The 23699-nt window shown below is 45.1% G+C and overlaps 1 protein-coding gene across 1 annotated transcript; it reads left to right on the top strand.

Annotated features, from left to right (window-relative positions):
- The first annotated feature begins 683 nt into the window (after positions 1-683).
- Positions 684-23699, top strand: LOC140720552 (NACHT, LRR and PYD domains-containing protein 12-like). Its single transcript, XM_073035389.1, has 8 exons — positions 684-716; positions 9457-9744; positions 10178-10344; positions 16952-18689; positions 20156-20242; positions 20403-20573; positions 20731-20898; positions 23541-23699. The coding sequence occupies exons 4-8, from the start codon at positions 17020-17022 to the stop codon at positions 23626-23628; spliced, it is 2184 nt and encodes a 727-aa protein (XP_072891490.1). The 5' UTR covers positions 684-716; positions 9457-9744; positions 10178-10344; positions 16952-17019; the 3' UTR covers positions 23629-23699.

The following is a 23699-nucleotide window of genomic DNA, read 5'->3' as shown; positions in this document are numbered from 1 at the left end:
TCTCCTCAGAATGGAGGCGGGTAACTAGTGGTGTACCGCAAAGCTACAAATTGGGACATTTGATATTCGTTATTTGATAGCAATGATTTGAATGCAAGTGCACAAGGCTTCACTGGTAAGTTCACGGATGACACAAAATTAGTAGATGGTACTCACGGTGAAGATGATCGTAGCTTAGAGGAGTTGTAAATAGATTGCAAGACCAACACGAGCAGCAACAGTTTCATACAGAGGCTGGTGATTATGTGGAGGGACCTGCCAGAGGGAGTGGATGAGGCAGGCACAATGGTATAATTCAAGAAGTGGTTGGGATGTGAAGATAGAATGAAGAGGCCAGGAGGGAAATGGGCCAAATACAGGAAATTGGGGCCATCTCTGTGTGCACTGTGGTCAGCATTGTATCGATGGGCTGAATGGTTTGTACCTGAGCTCTTGCTCTGTGACTCTATCAGTAGGATGCCTCAGATATCACTGGACAGACGTACAACGTGGCGTGGGAGTTGATATTTGGTCTCTAAGTGAAATGCTGTTGGGATACAGAGGACGGCGATACTGTCACATTTGCAAAGTAATCCTGCTCTCTCTGACTCACAGTCTGCTTGTTTTGTGTAATTCAGGACATCACCAGCAGGTGGGGCTGTCATGCACAGCGATCAAAGTGTAAACAAGACGACGACAATCAAAACAACCGTCAGTCGGAATCAGAATGGCTGCAGGTATGTTCACGGGGATCTTTATAATGAATCTTCTGCCCTGTTGGTGCACAATAGTTCAGACGAAGAAACTTACACAGGCGCTAACAGGGCTGAGAAAAGTTTCATCAAGCAGTATCATTGATCCCACTGGTATAGCGGCTTTGTGTAATCGATCAATCCAACAGTTCCAGCGTAGGGACCTGACTGACACCAGGCAAATGACTCCGCTCACCAGGCAAAGCTTCACCTGAGTGAAAGAAGCAGGAGACCCTGAATCAGCAGGTTGAGAGTGAAACACAAACAGGAATGTGACAGCGGTGTTGTTTGTTTCGTAAAAGTCCAGTTTCAAGGTTTGTTGCACATCAGGGCCTGTTTAGAGTTGAAAGACATCTCCAACTTTCGTTTATAAAATTTAGAGGCAGGAGTTAAGAACATTTCCGGGATTTCAGAGATTTTGTGATAATACAACATTTCAGGTGTTGTCAGGGCAGATATCAACTCCCCCCTCGCTGCACAAAGTAGATGAGGGGAATTTTCCGAACGGTGTTTTCTGTAGCCAAGCCGTGAACATTGCCAGCCTTGGAAATGGCTGAGGATCAGGAGACACTTCATTTTAGATAGACTTGTTGTCTGCTTTGGTGCATCACTGTCTGAAATGGAGGGGCTACTGCACAGGACCGAGAGAAGCTGCAGAAGTTTGTAAGTCTAGTCAGCTCCATCTTGGGCACTAGCCTACAAAGTACCCAGGTCATCTTCAGGGAGCAGTGCATCAGAAAGGCAGCGTCCATTATTAAGAACCCCCAGCACACTGGGCATGCCCTCTTCTCACTGTTAGCATCAGGTAGGAGGTACAGAAGCCTGAAGGCAGACACTCAGCGATTCAGGAACAGATTTGTCTCCTCTGCCATCGGATTCCTAAGTGAATTTTGAATCTTTGGACACTACCTCACCTTTTTTTTTACATTTTTTTTTTGATGTGCACTCTTTCTGATTCTGCACGTTTTTTTAAAAAATCTATTCAATATAAGTAATTGGTTTATTTGTTTATTATTATTTTATTTTATTCATTAATATTTTTCCCTGCTAGATTATGTTTTGCATTGAACTTCTGCTGCTGAGTTAACGAATTTCACGTCACGTGCCGGTGATAATAAACCTGATTCAGATTCTGTTTTAATACCCCAATCCATGTCTGGTTAGTGGCCAAATGGTTAACGTGAGCTCTCAGTATTTCTCTCGTGAGATGATCTGCTACCTGAATTTAAATTCCCAGTATCTGTGAGGAGAGACCTGGTACAACCAATGACCAGCTGTCTCTGTTTCCTGTAGGCATTGTGATGGTGCTCAACTCTGTGATTCCGGGTGGAATAAAACACAGATTACAGCCTGGACACAGGTCCTTCGGCCCAGCTAATTCATACTGTTTTAAATGTCTCTGAGCTTGCCCGATTTCCCAGCAGCTTATCCCAAATTTCCCTTGCAGACTTCTTCTATCCCTTTTCCTGCCCACATCTTCTCAACTTTGTAATTTTATTTGGGTTCACAGCCTCCTCTGGCTACACATACTTAATACACATCACCCACCTCGTGGAAAAAATGCCCATTCAATCCCTTTTGAATGAATGAATGAAAGAAATTTTATTTCTGTCAGTACAAGCATAACCAAAAAAAAAACAAACATTGTAACGTTCTCGCTCGGGTGTGAAGTAACGCCGAGGTAAACGTCGAGATAAACCAGAATCAATGCAAACGAGACCGCAGTAAGATTAACCATTTACTGTTCACTCTTCACATTAACGCATGGTGAAAACTGTTGAAAAACAATACAAGATTGGTACAGTGTTTGTTCCCTTCTAAATATCACATTTACATTGTGAATACTTGCAAAGGTAAAACTACGATAACTACATTACATCAAAGTGCAGCAGTCAGAATCTAGCTGCTCCATTGGCTGCTTTAGATACACTTCAATACAAACTATCCCGACTCTTTAACTGACGAAAAGGTAAACCTTACCGACCGTCGTTACTTTTAACAGAATCGGCGTTAACATTTTAACTCAAAATACCGATTATCTAATGACTTACAGCGTTGCTTTCACTGTGTCTTTGGTGCATAGAGAGACCCTAGTCAGCGTTATGGTGGCACATGAGAGTGACCCCCACCCTTGTGTGAATCTCAAACCGGTAATTCCCCACAAGACGCGGCGAACCCGGATGTGACGTCATCGCAGCCGCGATGTATTACAGACAAATCAATTGATTTAAACAATCCTAACTTTAACTAAAAAATGCTAACAAATTACTACGCGAAAATATTATAAACTAAATAACTGCCATAAAGGCAGCACACTCCCCGCTTGGCCTTCGTAAGGTCACAATGAACATAATACGAACTTCAGTCTCTAAATCAGTCGTTAGGTAGAAGTAGAATGACTTCTGTAACAGGCCTTTGGTAAATTTTCCCATTGCCTTGGTCGGTAGTTTTCAACTCGACGTCCCTGACATGTCCATCCCTACTAGGGAATGTGGCAGTGATTCTGGCCATTGGCCAGCAGTTGCCGGCGATTTGCTTGTCCTTGAGCAGGACTAAATCTCCAACTTGAAGGTCCCTTCTCCATTGCTTTGTGTACAGGTCCTTATCGGAGAAGTCCCCTGGTGGAGGGGCAGCTCCTGCCTTCTGCGTAAGGAGCATTGATGGCGACAGTATGAAGGGGTTTTCCGGGTCAGAAGACACGGGTAGGAGTGGTCGTGCATTCATAATGGCTGTGACCTCTGCCATTGGTGTGCCCAGTACCTCGTGGGTCGATCGGATGCTTTGCTGCATCTCAGGTCTCCTTTTCGTGGTTTTTTGCAAGGGCGTGAACCGCTTGACTGCCTGCTCTTTGTTGTTTGGCAAGCACTGGCGTGGTTCTCTGAAAGGTAGTGGGGCGACCCCACTATTTGCTTTGTCTCTGAAGACCTTGGTGTCCTCCGTTTTTAAGATGATGGCGTCTTGAGTCGATGGAGCAAGTTTATTATCGTGCTCCTTATGAGCAAAGACAGACTGACCCAGTGTCTCGTCAGTTACTTTGCGCTTGTTAAAGCCTTGTGGTGCTTCCTGGACGCACATGGAACTTGTGCGGGGTTGAAGAATCATATGGCGGCTACTCTCTAGCACATTGGTCTTGAGTGTGTTAACCGTTGATTTGTGTTCGTTGCCAGGGCACACCTCTCCTATCACCACCCAGCCCAGATCCAGGCGTTGGGCAAAGGGGGCGTCGTGTGGTCCATTGACCTGCTGCCTAACCTTGTGTACCCGGAGAACATCCCTCCCTAATAGCAGGAGTATTTCTGCTTCTGGATCCAGCTCTGGGATGTGTTTGGCGATGTGGTGGAGATGTGGTTGGTGTAGCACCGCACTTGGCGTCGGGATCTCAGTGCGGTTATTCAAGATTTTCTCGCACTCTACGAGTGGGGGGAGACAGATGAGGACTTTACCATCCAGGGACTCGATCTGGAAGCCTTCGGCCCTCCTTCCGTAAGTTTTCATGTTGCCTGAGCAAGTTCTAAGGTAGTATGGGAACTGCTCACTCTCAATGTTGAACAAGTTAAAGAACTTTGGACTGACTAGCGAGCGGTTGCTCTGATCGTCCAGAATTACGTAGGCTTTGATGGCCTTGTCTTTGGCTCCCTTAGGGTACACCTTAGTGAGACAGATCTTTGAACAAGAACGGCTTGCCTGAGCTTGGCCGCAAACTTCCGTACAGCTCGAGCTGACAACAGTTGTCCTGGAGTGAGCTTCTCCCTCCCCGCCGTCCTGTTGTGGGGGTGAAGGAGCGTTGTCGGTTTGCGGTGACGGGCCAGGATGCATGGCCCAGTCGTGATTAGTGCTATCACATTCCAGGCACTTCACGGCGATCGTACACTCTCTCGCACAGTGAGAGGTCGAGGAACAGCATCTAAAGCATATTCCTTTCTCCTCGAGGAGGGCCTTCTTCTCTTCGAGGGGTTTTTCCCTAAACGTTCTGCATCTTTTGAGGGGGTGGGGTTTGTTATGCAATGGACAATTCTTGCTAGAGTCGTTGTTAGTTGTAAGGACTTCAGTCTTAAGCGCTGAGACTGGTTTAGTGATGTTGGAATTATTCGAAGTGGATTTATCTGGCTTGGTGTAAATTGTACTGCTTCCTGGACCTATGAGGCTAGGATCGTTTCGCTTCTTCGCCTCCTTGCACACGAACCTGGTGAAATACTCGAAGGGAGGGAATTGACCTTCGTGTTCTTCCTTGTAATCTGAGGCAACGGACAACCACCTGTCCTGCAGCCCAAATGGAAGTTTGTCCACGAGTTGTCTAATCCCGGTTGGAGTGTCTAGGTATACTAGACCAGCTGAGTGGCCATCTTCTTTGGCGCCTTGAATCTCCATGAGTAAATCTCCAAATTCTCTTAGCTTGGTGTGGTCCTTGGCTGACACCTTAGGAAAATTTCCCAAACGTTGGCATAGCGCCGCCTCAATAATTTCGGGGGCTCCGTAGCCCTCCTGAAGTCTCTCCCATGCTTTCTTCAATGCTAGCTCGGGTTTGTTGATGTACACTGAACGCATGCGTCTCACCTGTTCGCATGATTCTTTTCCCAGCCATTTTGCCATAAGATCCAACTCCTGGGTTGCTCTGAGCTGGACTCCGTCGATAGCGTTGGTGAAAGTGGAGTACCATGCACGGTAATTTTCAGGTTTATCGTCGAACTGGTATAGTCCTGAAGTGACGAGATCCCGTCGTGCGAAATACCGTGCTGCGGATTCGTCTGCAAGTGGCGTGCGGGCTGAGGGAACATGTCCACAGGTACATGACTGAGGGCGTACATCTGTTATGGGATTTGCCGGTCTGGACTCAGTCTTTGCCTCTCTTCTCCCCAAATCCGGTAAGTTCGGTGTCGAGAAGCACTTGTCGTGAGCCCTTGCATTCCTGGGCTCATCGCGGAGTTGCGAGGGTAAATTATCTTCCTCGGATGGACGTGATGCCGTCGGGCCTCTCCAAGACTCCTCGTGAAGTGGGACGTTATCGAATAAGTAAAGAGAGGAAGAAAGAGTCTTCCATTCCATTTGAGATTGGACATAGTCCCTTGTACGTTCCAATCCGATCTTTTCTGAGGTAGATTTTCCGTCCTTCGGATCATGCATTTCTTCGGCGTCTTCTATTAACTCTGCTTCCACCTCGGCAGCTGCTGCTTCTCGTTCTAGCTTCAGCGCTTCTAACCGTGCCTCTACCCTTTTCCTTTCCAATTCGTTTTCGGCTTCTCTGGCAGCCGCTTCGGCTTCTCTGGCAGCCTTTTCCTTCTGGTTTTCGGCTTCTCTGGCAGCCGCTTCGGCTTCTCTGGCAGCCTTTTCCTTCTGGTTTTCGGCTTCTCTGGCAGCCGCTTTCATCTTTACTTCTAATTCTTCTTTGGCAAAGCGCGCTCGCACCTTGGCGGCTTCTGCTTTCGCTCTTGCTTGGGTGGCCTTACTTGATGCCCTACTGCCCTTATCGCAGGATGACGATGACTTTGACAACGACTTGATGCTGGATCGGGTTGACATGGCTGCACTTTAAACACCTGATAATGCCGCTTTTTCACTGTAACGTTCTCGCTCGGGTGTGAAGTAACGCCGAGATAAACGTCGAGATAAACCAGAATCAATGCAAACGAGACCGCAGTAAGATTAACCGTTTACTGTTCACTCTTCACATTAACGCATGTGAAAACTGTTGAAAAACAATACAAGATTGGTACAGTGTTTGTTCCCTTCTAAATATCACATTTACATTGTGAATACTTGCAAAGGTAAAACTACGATAACTACATTACATCAAAGTGCAGCAGTCAGAATCTAGCTGCTCCATTGGCTGCTTTAGATACACTTCAATACAAACTATCCCGACTCTTTAACTGACGAAAAGGTAAACCTTACCGACCGTCGTTACTTTTAACAGAATCGGCGTTAACATTTTAACTCAAAATACCGATTATCTAATGACTTACAGCGTTGCTTTCACTGTGTCTTTGGTGCATAGAGAGACCCTAGTCAGCGTTATGGTGGCACATGAGAGTGACCCCCACCCTTGTGTGAATCTCAAACCGGTAATTCCCCACAAGACGCGGCGAACCCGGATGTGACGTCATCGCAGCCGCGATGTATTACAGACAAATCAATTGATTTAAACAATCCTAACTTTAACTAAAAAATGCTAACAAATTACTACGCGAAAATATTATAAACTAAATAACTGCCATAAAGGCAGCACAAACATCATGTTCAACGATGATTTCATAAGACAAAACTAAATAATAAAAAAAACAACAAGAAAACATAGATATTCTTTAAAACTGACCGAAAGGGCGGAGGCTGAAGCTACAGCTTATTATGCCTCACCGTCTTCCTTATACAAAAAGCAGATTTGCAGTCAATCGTCACATCAAAAAAAAATCATCATCTTTTAACACAAAATCCAATTCCAAGTGTCACAAGGTGGGTGTTGGGAGTGGACCCAAAAGCAAGACACAGACACTGAACTTCTAGGAACGGGAGTAGGCGTGAGAAGGAAGCAAGGGAAGTGAGGAAGAAAGGACGCTGGACATGACACAGACCCCGGACGAGACAAGGGTTCTGGTCCTGGGCTAGGACTTAACTAGGATAGCGGAACCGACATGGAACTGGGAACCAGGAGCCTGGGCTTGAACTCTGTGCCAGAGACGGGACAAGAACCCAGAACCTGGGTCTTGACTCAGGCTCGGACTCCAGAACCAGGCGAGAACAAGACGTGGCTACAGGGCAAGGCACATGACAAGATGAGAACACAAAGCCGTGGCTAGGATGGGACAAGGACCTTGGACGTGACGAGGACTGTAGGAGACCCCGAAGCCTTGACTTGGTCGAGGAAGAGACAGGAACGTAGAGCCTTAGTCGAGGAAGAACAGGAACGCAGATCACTGAGCCTTGCTCGAGGGCGAGTAGGAAAGCAGAACACAGAGTCGAAGGAGAGACAGGAACATGGTACACCGAGCCGGGACCCCTCCTTGGGTACAGGACGTAGTGCAGGGACTCATTACACAGAACGCTGAACACGGCAAGACAGTTCCCAACGCTAGGTAGCGGCCAAACGGTCGGACCTACCTAGCGAATGCGTGAAAATGGACAGTCTGTTCCATACAGGGCGAGACCCCAGGCAGAGGCAGAGGCGAGGCTCCAGGCAGGGCGTCGGAGGGAAGGATGGGAACAGTACAGCCTCAGGGTAACGGCAATGACAACCTGACTTACCCAACGGAGGCAAGGACCGGGAGGGTCAGATCCCACCGTAGGGTAACGGCAAGGAAGAGAGGACCGGATACCGATGGGACGAACCCACACAGAGATAAGGACTGGATACTGACAAAACGAACCAGCACCTAAACTCGAACTCAGGGCCACTTAAATTCCCGGATCAATGACGAGAATCAGGTGCCTACGATAAAGCCCCAAATGAGACAAGGGACAGCCTGAAGATTCGGAGTCTGGAGTCCACGGACCGGACCGTGAGCCGAAACGCGGACTTCACGGACTGGACTATGACACAAGTATCATTTATTTACATTACTCCCATTCATTTAAAATCACGTATTTTTATATTTGTTCATTAAATTATTTTTAAATAGTTTTTTAAACTTGAATGTGGTGAATGTTTTTTTTTAATTCTTACTGCAACTGTTGCCCCCTCCGACTGAAATACAATGATTTTTTTACATTTGGACTTATCCTTTGTTTTTGAAATATACATGTTCCTCTTAAATCATGACGACTTTTTTTCATTTTAAACAACCTTTGGATACCTTGTGGTAACTGCCAATTTTTCACTTTATACATAATTTTAAATTTCTGCCCTCGAGTCTCAGACTCCCCTAACCTGGGAAAAAAGACTGTGACTATCTGCCCTACCTACACCATGATTTTTTTATGTACGTGTGTAAGGGCACCGTTAAAGCTTCCATGATCCGGTGCAAACTGTCCCAGCCGAACCATATAACACAAAAACCAAACAACCCCATCCAGTAATGTTCTTGTCAATCTCCTCTACACTCTTTCCAGCTGAGTCACGTCCATCCTATAGATTAGCAACTGCAAAAGCGAGATTTTAAGTTTAGCTACTAGAACTGCACGCAAGACTCTCCATTTGCCAATAATTTGTACGGTTGTTCCCTGACGATCATTATCCAGGAGACGGGATGGGACCCAGGGGACCAGGCATCATGGACTTCAAGGTTATGTAACCCAGGAGACTGGACATTGTTCGTTTCAAGGCAATAGTCATTCTGTGACCCAGGGGATAAGACAGTGTGTGACAAAGCAACCGGAGAACATTTAATCTGGAGGATTTGACCATGAGTAATCCAGTGGCTTGTCTGTGAGTGACACAGGTGACTGGACATTTTGTGATCCAGAGAGATTCATGTATGGGAAAGATAATCCCAGTGATAATTCCCGCTATCACCTGATGCCGTTCCAGTAATAACCTCTGGTTATCAGTCTGTTCAACTAATGTGTATTCGGTGATCAGTGTTACTGTGTCTGTCCAGTTCTTTTTCTGGGTGTGGATGTGTCCAGACACCGGCTTATCAGGATGGTCACCTGGCAGGAGGTGTGGTTCACATTCACCAGCACAATCCCACACCAACTCTGGTTTTGCGGAGTCTCGACTCTATTGCAGACACCCATTGTGAATGCTTGTTCGAGTATAAATCACTCTAAACCTGCTATTCATCATTTACTTCAGGTGGGAAATTAAATCGGGTACAGAAAGTACTCAAGCGGTTTTTACCAGGCGGATCATCGAGGGAAGATGATCGGGACACGGGAAACAAGGTACCAAAGCAGGGTCAGATTGAGAGCAATGTCCCAATGGAATGCGGTCCGGCCGCAGAGGAGGAGGAGCAAATTCAGCCCAGAGACAGTGTCGTCAGAGACACCGATCAGGACCCTGGAACCAGCACAAGTGAGGCGACTGACGGTCAGCTGGGAAGCTCATTAAACACGGAATTGTCAAGTGCCCAACAAGGAGCAGGTGAGTGAAATATGAGGGTGATGTGTTCACAGAATGAGGCAGGAAGTGGGTAAATGTGATTCCTTGTTGGAGGGCTGGTCAGAGAGGGAAAATGTGTTGATGTGGTGCATGTGGTGTAGTGAGGCACCTGTTACCCCACTACAGGAAATGTGCCCCTACTTGCTCTGAGGATTTCCAAGATGTGTATCGGAGGAAATGCAGCTGTCTGGATAAAAGAGTATTTCTAGGATATGAGTTATGGGAAAAGTACTCACCAGGATGGAGAGAGTATCTCTGGGAAGCGACTATCATTGACAGTCCCAACATTTATTGCCCATTTTAAACTGAAATCAGCAAGTGGGTGGGACGGTGGTAGAGACAGGTTTCTAGTGAATGTGGTCCTTCTGGTAACGTCATGCCCAGCGCATTGATGGGTCGGTTTTTATATTCGCAGAGCCGGTGTTTACAATCTCCGACCTCCTGGCACAGGGGGAGGAGTATCGACTGTACCAACTGACAAAGTACTACAGAGACAGACTCAAACAGGCGATTGAAGAAAAGGTTGAAAGACTCGGTTGGATGTTGACAAAGGAGGGACATCTCAGCAGAGAAGAAAATGAGGTGAGTGTATTTAGTGTATTGTTATTGAACTGCTGATATCAGAGGGAATAGTGATCAATATTAATCTCCTGCACGTTCTAGGAGTTCGACATGACAATGGAGACTTTGATCTCTGACTTGTCTCCAACAGATCTGGTTTCAGCTGTTAAGGTGGGGAGCACTGAAAACTGCAGGTTCAGCGTCACCTTTTCCTCTCATACCTGCTGTATTTATCAGTGTGATATAAGAGCAGTGACTGCATATCTGGACTGTTGAACAGGCAGTCAGTCGAAAATTAATTTTGTATTTTACGGGTACAGTCGGTCAAGTTCACCTCAGCTCATTAATCCAGGATGAATATTAAATTGTCGGATTGTAAGTTGGGCCAACTGGCTTCACTGCTGTACTTGAGCGAGGGAAACCTGCTAACCACAGCACAGCTTGTCTGGTGTCCATCTGAATTGCCAAGCAATGAGTGGCTGACTTGTCATAGTCATAGAAAAGTACAGTACAGAAATAGGCCCTTTGGCCGATCTATTCCATGCCGGACTACTGAAACTGCCTATTCCCATTGACCTGCACCGGGCCATGGCGCTCTATACCCTTATCATTCATGTATCTATCCAGACTTCTCTTAACCGCTTGTACCATTTGCTCTGCTAGTTCGTTCCACACTCTCAACACCCTCTGAGTGAAGAAGTTTCCCCTCATTTACCCTATCTGTGCACCTCATAATTTTGTGTACCTCTATCAAATCACCCGTTTATCTTCTGCATTCCAAGGCATAAAGCCCGACTTGTTCAGTCTTTTCTTATACCTCAGGTCCTCCAGTCCCGGCAACATCCCTGTGAATTTTCTCTCCACTCTTCCAACCTTCTTTACATCTGTCTTATAAGTAGATGATCGGGTCTGCACACAATACTGAAAAATAGGCCTCTCCAACGCTTTATACACGTTCAACATGATATCTCATCTCCTGTACTCACTATTTTCATTTATGAAGGTTAGTGTGCCAAATCCTTTCTGATCTATCTACCTTTGTCGCCACTTTTAATGAATTATGGACCTGTATTCCGGATATATTGTTCTACCACACTCCTTAGTGCCCTACCGGTTACTGTATGTTGTGCTTGTCTGCATTAAATTGCATCGGTCATTTTACAGCCCATTTTTTAGCTGGTTTCGACACCACTGCAAGCTTTGGTCGTCTTCCTCACTCTCCACCACACGTCCCCACTCTTGGTGTCATCCGCAAATTTACTGATCCAGTTAACCACATTTTCATCCAGATCATCGATATAGATGACAAACAACAACGGACTCAGCACTGATCCCTGTAGCACCACACGAGTTACAAACTCCCAGTCAGAGATGCAACAGTCTCTCACCACTCTCTGCCTTCTTCAGAAAAGCCATTGTCCAATCCAGTTTACCAGTTTACCTTGAATGCTGAGGAACTGAGCTTTCTTGCCCACACTCCTTTGCGGAACCTTGTCAAATGCCGTGCTAAAGTCCATGTAGACAACACACACATCCTTCGGTTCAACAACTTTCCCGGTAACTTCCTGGGAAAACATTAAGATTGCTTACACATGAACTACCACTCACAAAGCTGATATCTCATGACACCAAAAATCAATAGGTTGTCCTAAAAGAACATATATATCCAAAAAATGGTAAGCTATTTTACATTATTAGCCAGGCTACATTCATATTCTCTCTACGTACGGCTTTTTAGTTGCTTTCTGCTGTCTAGTAAAAGCTACCCAGTCCTCCAGCTTTCTACTATATTTTTCTATATTCTATGCCCTCTCCTTTGCTTTTGTCCTGGCATTGACTTCCTCGTCAGCCACGGTTGATCATCCTCCCTCTGGTATAATGTTTCATCTTTGGGATTATGTACCTCTACCTGCGCCTTCCGAATCGCTCCCAGAATCCTCATCTATCCCTGCTCTGCTGTTGCCTCTGCTAGTGTCCTCTTCCATTTTTGTTTTGCCCAGCTCCTCTCTCATGCCTCTGTAATTCCTTTATTCCACTGTAATACGGATACCTCTAACTTTTACCTTCTCCTCTCAAACTGCAGTGTGAGTTCTGCTATTTTATGATCACTGCCTCTTTATTTACCTTAAGCTCCCCAATTAAATATGGTGCAATACACAACAGAGACTCCAGAGCTGCCTTTCCTATAGTGGGTTCAACCACAGGCTTTTCTCAAAAGCCATCTCAGAGGCATTCTGTGAAGTCCCTCACTTGGCATTGACCTGATTTTCCAAAGCTACCTGCATATTGAAATTCCCCATGACTATTTTAACATTGACCTCTTTACATGCCTCTTCAAATTCCCACTGGAATTTGTAGCCGACAACCTGGTTACTGTTCCATCAGAGTAATTTTTCCTGTGCAGTTTCTTCACAGCTACATCGTCCAGTCCGATGTCACCTCTTTATAAGGACTTTTATTTTTCTAAGAGAACAGAGTCAACCCAACCATTTAAGTATGTATCCATAGATGTAAGCACCCAACAATGATCTTATTTCAGCAACGATACAGTGATGCCCGCCATCCATTTCTTTTCCTCTCTCACTCTCCCCCTCTTCCGTTCTTGTTGTGGCATCGTTTTGCCGTAATGTTGCACATTGATGGACAAGTAAATTAATCATGTTGAATATACTGCAGGGTGTCAGTAAATCCCTATTCTTACACAATATAGATTTAGAGTTTCATTCAGTTACTGTTTCCTGCACATTCTCTATATCTGTCTGTCTGCTCCACAATAAGTCCATTGTTTCCTTTTGTAGAAAGTCACTGAACTGACAGAGAAAGGAAACCGGACAGAGGGTTCCAGACTCTTCCTCAGTTTGGTAAATGGCAAAGGTTCCCAGGCCCGGAGGGCGATGTGGGAATCCTTTGTGACATGGAGGTCTGAGTTACCAAAGTTGGACAGAATACTGAGGGAAATACAGGAGCTCGGTATGTTAAAAACACACACTGAACACAAAGACACATTGAAATAAACAGTTTTAATTATATTAGTTCTATTTTCATGGACATTATTTTGATTTAAACGGGTCCTGATCCACAAGAATACATGAACATTGCCCAAGGGTTATCTGAATTACCCTCTGACCTGATAGGTGAGTGATGTTCAAACTCAGTTTGAACCAGTTCAAATCAGATCTGAAATGTTTGACTGTGACTTGATAGAACCTGGGAATCAAAGTTCACCAGTAATCATTCGCTGATCTCTGGTTCAGGGTACAATATCCCGTTGCAGCCTGAATATTCTACCATGCATATTTCCACTAATCCAGCTGGTGGCCCTGGTGAAGCCTTCACTCCATGTCCTAACGCTCTGGGAATGCCCACACACCCCAAGCAGGCTCTTGATATACTGTATCGTTCAGTCCAGGGGACTTTTCTATCTTCAGATACTTCACCTTCTCCTTCGTAATAGCAGTTGCAATCAATTCTGTCCGCTGATGCTCTTTACATTTTGTAATTTCGCTAGTGACTTCCACAGAGTTTGTCTGGCATTTCCTCTTCACCCGTTACTATATCTGCAACATCATTTTCCAGCTATCCGATAGCGACCCTCTCAATTTTACGAAACTACTTTGGTGTTCTCTTCTATATTATTGACCGTACCCTTACATTTCCTGCACATTTCATGTGTACATCTAGAAGAATGTATATCATAGTTGCCTCCGACATGACCCAGAAAATAAATTACAGGAACCCACTGCACTGTGAAAAAAATACCCACGTGCTGTAAGTTTACCCCATCTCATCCTAACCAAATGCCCTTTGGTATTAGATACCTGTCATATGTGAAAAAAACAACAAAATACAGGCTGTGTACACAAACTCTTATCTCTCAAACTTGTACACCTCTGTCAGATCTCTATTCTATCAACAGATAAATAAAGTAAACAGAGTAAACAAAGCAAGTTTATCAAACCTCTACTTGTAGCACATGCCACCGAATCCAGGCAACACCCTGATGAATCTGTTCTGCACCCTCTCCAATCCTTCCAAGAGCTGGACAATCAGAAGTGAATACAATACTCCAGATGCTCCAACAAACCAGAAGACCTTGGAGCAGAACTAAGCCATTCGGCTCAGTGAATTTGCTCTTCAATTCCTCTCTACCCCATTATCCCAGTAAACGTTGACAATCTTCCTAATCAGGAACATATCGACCTGCATTTTAAATATACTCAATTACTTGTCATCTTCAGCTGTTTATGACAATAATTTCACAGATTCACCACCGCCAGTGAAAGAAGTTTCTCCCAGTGTGGTTCCCCGTCAGCAAGGGCTATTCCCCGCATTTATCAAGCATGTTAATTTTCTGTATGAGCCTCCCATGTGGGACCTTGTCAAACACCCAAATAATATCCAAGCAGACAATATCCATGTGTAACTTCATCCATCACCTTTGGCACCTCCTCGAAGAACACAATCAGGTTGGCAAAACGCTACTTCCCCCGCCCAAAACCTCGCTGCTGAACCCCAAACCACCTCAAACATTCTCTCTTTCATATTCCCATGGGGCAGAAGATATAAAAGGCTGAATGTATGTACCACTAGCCTCAAGGACAGCTTGAATTCTGCATTTATAAGACGATTGAAAGGTCACCTACTATGTTATTATTGGCTTCTCAATGACAAGACAATTTTACATATAATATTGTAATATCATGCATCTCGTAACTAATTACCACACACAGATAGCCACAACAAACATACAGAAGTGTAGTAAGAATACAGTTTGGGTGTGAACGGATTTAAGGAACAACTGATAATAGATTATGCAATTCTATAGCAAGCCCTGGGGAAAGCCGAAATCTTTCAATATTATATTGTCTATCAAAAACCATTTGATTCTGTCCCTCGCGTGTATAAGAGAAGTTCCTAATATATATAAGATGCACCCAATCTTTGTGAAGTTTGTACAACATCTGATGAAGCAGTGACTTATAATAATCGCCATATTAACAACCACCGAGGAACAACCACTGTTATCAAAATAAATGGAGACATTTTCCAGAGCGAATTACAAAGCCCACTATGGTTGTCTAATTTACTGAAATGGGCACAAAGCAGGTATCAAATCAGAAAAAAATAATGAACAGATTATACTTTGACACAGCTATTCAGAGATGATCGGAAATTAGTTCTTGCATCACTAAAGCTAACACAATTAATTCAAATAATGGTACTAATTTCCAAAGAAACCATATACAGCATATATAGCTATGCATATTTGTGTGATTCTATAAAATTAAATTAAATAAGTTGTGTAGAAATAGAAATAAAAAAAGAGATTAGTGAGTCATTATCGATGGGTTCAATATCCATTCGGAGACTGGATGGCAGAGGAGAAGTTGTTCCTGAATTGTTGAGTGTGCGTTTTACTCCGATGCTGTACAGTAGTCCCCATGAACCAGACGGTGATGCAGCCAGTTACAATGCACTCCAAGTTACACCTGTAGAAATATTCGAGTGATGTTGGAAACTCCTGATGAAATATAGCCGCTTTTGTGCCTTCTTTGTAGCTGCCTTGATATATTGGGGCCAGGTTAGACACTCAGAGATATTGACAGCCAGGAATTTGAAATTGTTCACTCTTTCCACATCAGATCACTCTATGAGGACTGGTGTGTCGTGTTCCCTCATCTTGCCATTACTGAAATCCACAATTAGCTCTAAGGATATATTTTCATCAACGCAAGGAGGATTCAGCACTCCGTACAAGCATATGTAATTCTGATAAGGGGTACACATCACTGAACAGAAATGAAAACATAAGCCATAAAAATGAAGAAACTATCATAAGAAAAGAAAGTTAACAAATGGAAGAGTGTCCTGTCTTGCGTATCCAGTCAGCTGGGACACAATATCCATGGTCGACTCTGATAGGCGGAGGCATCATAATACAGTGCCCCACACTCCACCTGCCAGACTGATCAGTAGCAGTTGCCAAGACTTCACCACCCTCTCGACACACACACGACGCTTATGGTCTTTGCCATTCACGGAGATTCCTTTCCATCTTTCCTCCGTTCCTCCATCACTGAGACTGAAAAATATGCATTTTCATTCTTGTCGTTCCGATGGGCTATCGATCCGAATCTTCACTGTGATCCTGTCCACAGATGATGCCCGACTTGAGTATTTCCAACATATTCTGCTCCAATTTTCATACAAGAGCAGTGGACATCTGTAACCCCCCAGTGTGCAGCTTTGCCAAAATGCAGAGTGTCCTGCTTTCCATATTTCCCCACCAGATTAACATTAACATCGTCTGTTAATGATGCAAAGAATGCTTTAAATATAGTGAAATGTTGCTGTAATGGAGTGCAGTCAGGATTGGAATAGGATATCAGGGTAATGTTCACCATCACAAGTCATTAGTACCAGAATATGAGGACTGGACATTTTCTGGGACATCCATCACTGTCAGTTCCGGTGTCTGTGAACAGAGTTTTACTTTCTGTCCTAATATCCATGGAAGCATTGAATTACTCCATGCAATTTCAAACACTGAATGTTGGAATGTAGTTATAAAGTTCTTTATCAGATGAGCTATTTAACATTTTCACAATGTTCTCTCTTCCCATGGAAGATGTTCAACAGAAACACAAGGAGACTCTGCGGGCACAAACTGAAACACTGAGAGTGAACACGATCCTGATGAGGGAGAAGGTGAAGGTTTTCCAGCTGGTTGATCGATACGCTGAGCTCACGGTCGTTTCTACTCTTCGAGATCGGAGACTGGTGGAACACGAGCTGCTGGCAAGAGGCAGAGACCACGAGGAGTGGAGAGAGAAACATCTCCGCAGAGAGCTGGAGAAAATCCGGATTGATCAGTTCTTCCAGAGCAGCTTTTCCCGGAGTAAATCCAAATCTGGGAGTTCGTCAGCAGTGGCCGGAGTCCCGGGGATCGGAAAAACAACAATGGTACAAAAGATTGTTTATGACTGGGCAACGGGGAAAATATATCAACAGTTCCAGTTTGTCTTCAGTTTCAAATTCCGCGATTTAAACAGTATTAACTGTCGAATTAACCTGAAGGAACTGATTCTGGATCAGTATCCTTACTTTGGGAATATCCTGAGAGAGGTCTGGAAGAACCCAGAGGGGTTGCTGTTCATATTCGATGGTTTGGATGAATTCAATGACAATATTAATTTTGCCAACAGTCGGACAGGCACAGAACTTCAGTACGCATGCACAGACCCTGAATTCAAGTGCAAGGTGTCTGACATTGTGTACAGTTTAATCCAGCACAAGCTGCTCCCAGGGTGTTCAGTGCTGGTGACCACCCGTCCCAGTGCGTTACATTTATTGGAAAAGGCGGAGATCGGGATCTGGGCTGAAATTCTGGGATTTGTTGGTGAGGAACGGAAGGGATATTTTGAAAGCCATTTTGAAGATCAGACAGTGGCAGCAGCTGTTTTCAGACACGTAGAGGAGAACGATATTCTGTATACCATGAGCTACAACCCCTCCTACTGCTGGATCCTCGCTCTGGCACTGGGTCCCTTCTTCACACAAAGAGTCAGGGATCCGCAGAGACTTCCCAAGACCATCACTCAGTTATATGCCTATTATATTTACAACATCCTGAAAAATCACGGCCGTGAGATTGAGAACCCCCGTGATGTGTTACACAGGGTAGGTCAGATGGCCTTCAGAGGAGTGTTTGATAAGAAGATTGTGTTTACAGATGGAGATTTGATCAACTACAATCTGCAGCCTTCCCAGTTCCTGTCCGGGTTCCTGATGGAGCTTTTGGAGAGAGAGGATTCTGCCCGGAGCGTGGTGTACACATTCCCACACCTCACCATCCAAGAGTTTGTAGCTGCCATCGCACAATTCCTGAATCCACATCCCGGAGATATCCTGAAATTCCTCATCACAGCCCACAGCATGACAGATGGTCGATTTGACGTATTTCTCCGTTTTGTTGCTGGTCTCTCCTCCCCAATGACAGCTCGGGGCCTGGAGAAGTTTCTGGGTCCATTTCCTCATCAAGCAACCTGCCGGGTGATTGACTGGGTGAAGGAGGAGGTTAAACGCCAGATTGGAAACACAGAGAGTGAAGCTGGTAAAAGGAGACTCCTGAACACATTGCACTACCTGTTTGAGTCTCAGAATCATGGACTGGCTCACGAAACTCTGGGGTCTGTGAAATCACTTTCATTCAGTGGAATGACGATGTCCCCGATTGACTGCGCGGTCCTGTCTCATGTCATCGGTCTCTGTAATACAATAAAACACCTCAATCTGCAGGGCTGCCAAATTCAATGTGAAGGAATCCAGCGGCTGGGACCCGGGCTGCATAAGTGCCAGGAGTTGAGGTAACTTGATTTATCTCTCACTCTGATCTATGAAACTGTTCCATTCTCTTGTTTCAATGTTAAGGAATTTGTGTAAAACTGTAGTAAATCAGATAGTGAAGAATTGTGACAAATGCCCAGGGGATCAGTCAGTAACTCCCCAAGGAAGGGAATCTTCTGTGGTTCATTGTGAAGGGATGTTGGAGACTTCATTAGATCAGTGAACAACGGCCATTGGTTTAATGGTGGTAAATCACAGGAATGGCCGTGTTTCTCGCTGCCTGTGACACGTCCATTGACAATATTCCTTCTCACTGTTACTGACACCCAGACCGACACTGAATACAGCAGGTGGGTCAGAGATTCACACCCCCTTCCTGGTGAGGGACAAGAGATCGTCAGTAGTCCGTTTCAGTGAGAAGGAAAGAAATACCATTGTGTGATAGTCCTCTCCTGCCCTTCTCTATCACCATCAATCCACCTGAGTGACTATGCTCACTACCAGATACCCAGCCCCATGGGCGCACCTTCTCTCCAGGTTGTGGGCATCAGTTCCCTTCCCGTGCAATCTATTTCTGCATCCTCTCATCTTGTGGGATTATCATTTCCCATCAGTATCCTCCTGTGGGATCTCAATTCCCCAATCCCCTTCCTCCTGATAGATCTCTCTTCCCCATCCCCTTTCCTCCTGTGGGATCTCTTTTCCCAATTCCCATTCCTCCTCTGGAATGTTTGTTCCCTATCCCACTTCCTCCAGTGGGATCTCTCATACTCATCCTCCTTCCTTCAAACCCCCTTCCTCATGTGGGATCAATCTTCCCGCGGGAGCTCTCTTCCCCATCCTGTATAATTCTCTGGGATCTCTCCTCCCCATCCAGTGTTCTGTCACTTCCCCATTCACATTCCTCCTGTCGGATCTCTCTTCTTCATTCCATTTCCTCCAGTGAGATCTCTCTTCCCCATCCCCCTTCCTCCTGTGGGATGGTTCTTCCTCTTCCCCCTTCTTCCTGTGGGATATTTCTTCCTGATCCCTTTCCTCCTGTGGGATCTCTCTTTCACAACCTCCTTCTTCCTGTGGGATCTCTCTTCCCCATCCCTCTTCGTCCTTCATGTTTTGTCTCCCTATCCCTTTTCCACAGGTGGTGTCTCTTCCACCATCTCCAATTGGCATTTCCCCAGTTACTCACTGTGGGATTTTCTCCAATTCAACCCTGCTCCTTCTGACCCTCTCACATCAGGAACATTTTTCTAACCAACTGGGAATGTGACAGAATTTGTGGAGTTTACAGGGTCACACCGACAGACTATATTACTGACATTCGGTTAATACCCTGGAGCTGGGCATTGAGGGACATTGACTGTGATGGGAACTCCGATCAGTGATTTACTGGAGGGTTTAATGTTTGCTGAAATAGCCGAGTGAGAGACATTCCCTCAGACCCACAGTTTAAAACATGTTCTTCATCAATTTGTCTGTTTATGTTTAGACTTGGGGCGAATAAACTGGGAGATTCAGGAGTGAAACTGGTGTCTGCGGCTGTGAGGAACCTGGAGTGTAAAATACAGAAACTGGGGTAAGTACCAGACTGTGGGAGATTGTGTTTACAATCACTGGGTGTCTGACACTGAACATTAATGTGATGTGATCAGTAATTGTGTTACTGATAAACACTGGGGATTTGTACCGTCTCCTGTCTCTCTGTGCCCTTCACCCTCACTCTCTCTCATCTCCAGGCTGGAGAATGTCGGTCTCACAGATTCTGGTGTCGAGGATCTCGCCTCCGCTCTCAGTACGAACCCATCACTGACGGAGCTGGATCTGAGTGTTAATAAACTGGGAGATTCAGGAGTGAAACTGGTGTCTGCGGCTCTGAGGAACCCGGAGTGTAAAATACAGACACTGTGGTAAGTACTAGACAGTGGGAGATTGTGTTTACAGTCACTGGGTGTCTAACACTGAACATTAATGTGATCAGTAACTGTGTTACTGATAAACACTGGGGATTTGTACCGTCTCCTGTCTCTCTGTGTCCTTCACCCTCACTCTCTCTCTCAACTCCAGGCTGCACAATATCGGTCTCACAGATTCTGGTGTCGAGGATCTCGCCTCCGCTCTCCGTACGAACCCATCACTGATGGAGCTGAACCTGAGCTATAACTCTCTGACAGACCGATCTGTCCCCGCCCTCCGCCGCCTCATACTGACCCTCCGGAGTCTGGAGCGGATCCAGTGAGTGTTTGTGTTAATGTTCAATCTGATAAAATATCAGCGGATCCGCGGGTTTTCTGGTGATATTTGTCTGTGAGTGTTGTTCAAATATTAACCCAGGGGTGTCAAACTTATCTTAGGTCTCAGACCGGATTGGGCAAAATGCGACTTCATGCGGGCATGATCAGCTGTGAATACGCGAGTGCTCCCACAGCTTTCGTTGCCTCCGTTTTTTCAACCTGCTCTCATGTGCCTCAGTCTCTGCGAGAACTACAAAGTGTTTCACTTTACGAATTTCGTTTCTTATGAAGAAGATTTCTTAGCAAGCATTATTTTTATTATTGGTATTAACTTACAGTCATAGGCTGCAAGAAAGTTGTGACGAGAGAGAGAAAAAAACGATGCTCTTTTAGCTAAGATTGTTTTGGGAGCCACACCCTTGCCATTAATAAACCTTTTGAAATCGAACATTAGCAGACACAAAAGTAGACCTAACGAAACAAACTGTTAATGTAGGCTACACAACTGCAGCTAATTTTTTATTAGCCTGCTTACAGCAATCAAACTTAGACAATGAGCACAGTTAGCCTCTAATTTTTATTGAAGTAATCACATTTACAATAATAGAATAGTCAGAAAATGAATGAGTCACAATATTATGACACTCAATATTTTATAATGCATTTTGCTTACATGTCGTAGTGCATCGAACAGTGTCACATTTTTCACTTGCTGCTTCCAGACACCTGACATCTCTTGGCTTTAACCGGCCTCTCAATATTAGGGACCAGTTTCTGGCCAGTTGTGATTATCATAATGTCATTTAGATGTCTGTGTGTCAGCTGCAAGCACAGCTTGAATTTGTTAATCTTCATTATGGAGCTGCCTACTCACAGATATATCTTGTCCCGAACATGCAAAGGATCTTTGAGACAAAGTCTGTCATCTCGGGGTACATCGGTCCCAGATATTGATAGAATGAGTCCAGATCCACAGTCTCAAATCTGTATTTCAAAGTTGAGTTACACTGAATTTTAATTAGTTCCATTTGGAGTTCCTCCGGCACATCTGATGCTGTGTTGACGGCAAACGGTGAGCAAAATAGTGAGAATTCCTTCTCGAGCTGAGGGAAGGCTTGGAAGCGATTCTGAAATTCACTTTTCGACGGTGATATTTTGTCCTTGTACCTGCCCATATTGTCATTATTCCCATGAGCGACACGCACAAACTGCAAAGAGGATAAATGAACTGAGTTGCTCCGGACAGCTACATCCCCCACAGGCCTAATTTAATTTGAAAGGCATGAATGCTGTCGTTGTATTCCATAAAAAAATTGTTGCGGCCTTGCATGTTAACATTAAGCACAGATAAGTGCTCTGTTATATGCAACAAAAATGCAAGATCATGAAGCCAGTCTGGGTCATCCAGCTCTGCCACTGGCTTCCCTTTCTCGTTCAGGAATAGTCCAATTTCCGCACGTAATTGAAAATAAAAACTTTTGAGCACAGCCCCTCTGCTCAATCAGCGGACTTCTGTGTGGTAGGGGAGGCCGTGTCCAATATTACTTTCGGACAAGTGAGTTTCAAATTGCCGATTGTTGAGTCCCTTGGCTCTAATAAAATTAACTGCTTTGATAACTACGTCCATGACGTTGTCCATTTTAAGGCTCCTGCGACAAATTACCCCTTGGTGTAAACTACAACGAAAATTCCAGAATTTCTGCTCTGGATTCTCTCTGAGTTTCACAACAACACCTGCCGTTTTCCCGACCATGGACGGTGTATCATCTGCTGCCATGCTGACAGCGTGGCTCCAGTCAACCCCCAGTCTGCCCAAGGCCTCGTCGAGGCTGGAGAAAACGTCTTTCGCCGTTGTAGTGTTTGCGATGGGCACCATCTCCACAAACTCCTTGGTGAAGGTCAAAGATGCATTAACACCACGAATAAATATTCCAAATAGAGCTACATCAGTCACGTTGGTGCTCTCATCAATTGCAACAGAGAAGGCAATAAGTGACTTCACTTTGTCTTTTAGTTGACTGTTCAAATCTCCTGCAAGGTCCCCGATTCACTCTGCCAGAGTATTTCTTGACAAGCTGATATTACCAAAAGCCTGTCTCTTCTCAGGGCACACCAGCTCAGCCGCCGTCAGCATGCGTGCTTTGATGAATTGGCCCTTTGAGTATGGCTTCGACGCAGCAGCTATTTTGTTGGCAATAATATAGCTGGCCTTGACAGCTCCATCATGAGTCTCTCGACTTTTGTTGGCAATAATATAGCCGGCCTTGACGGCTCCATCATGAGTCTCTCGACTTTTGTTGGCAATAATATCGCCGGCCTTGACGGCTCCATCATGAGTCTCTCGACTTTTGTTGAACACTGACTGTTGGTGGTAGGTGCTTATGCACAGCGGGTGGTTAACTGCCGCCTATAGTTTTATAATTACACACAGTAAGCTGCCGGTGCAGCAAGCGACACAGACCGCGGTGGAAAAGAGGGCGGCTGCCGTACAGATGCATATAACTGGTGGTGAATATACTTCTTTATTCCCCCAAATCATCCCGCGGGACGGTAGTTTGACACCCCTGAATTAACTCCAGTCCCCTGCTATTGATACTGTTGTCTGATCTGTTTATTTCATCGTTATTCTTCCATCTGTTTCAGGCTGTACGGGAATCAGTTCAGTCGGACCGGGGAGAAGGAACTGAGATCTCTGCAGGAACCCAGACCCAGATCGACAGTGGAGCTGTGAACATCTGAATATGTGAACATCCCCGCCCGCGGGATGGGGACATTTTAGCCGATTCTCCGCCCTCCCCTTTA

This window comes from Hemitrygon akajei, unplaced genomic scaffold (assembly GCF_048418815.1).
Source record: "Hemitrygon akajei unplaced genomic scaffold, sHemAka1.3 Scf000045, whole genome shotgun sequence".
In the NCBI taxonomy this organism is placed as follows: Eukaryota; Metazoa; Chordata; class Chondrichthyes; order Myliobatiformes; family Dasyatidae; genus Hemitrygon; species Hemitrygon akajei.
The sequence above is the reverse complement of the archived record's forward strand: the minus strand, read 5'-3'. Positions and strand labels throughout refer to the sequence as shown.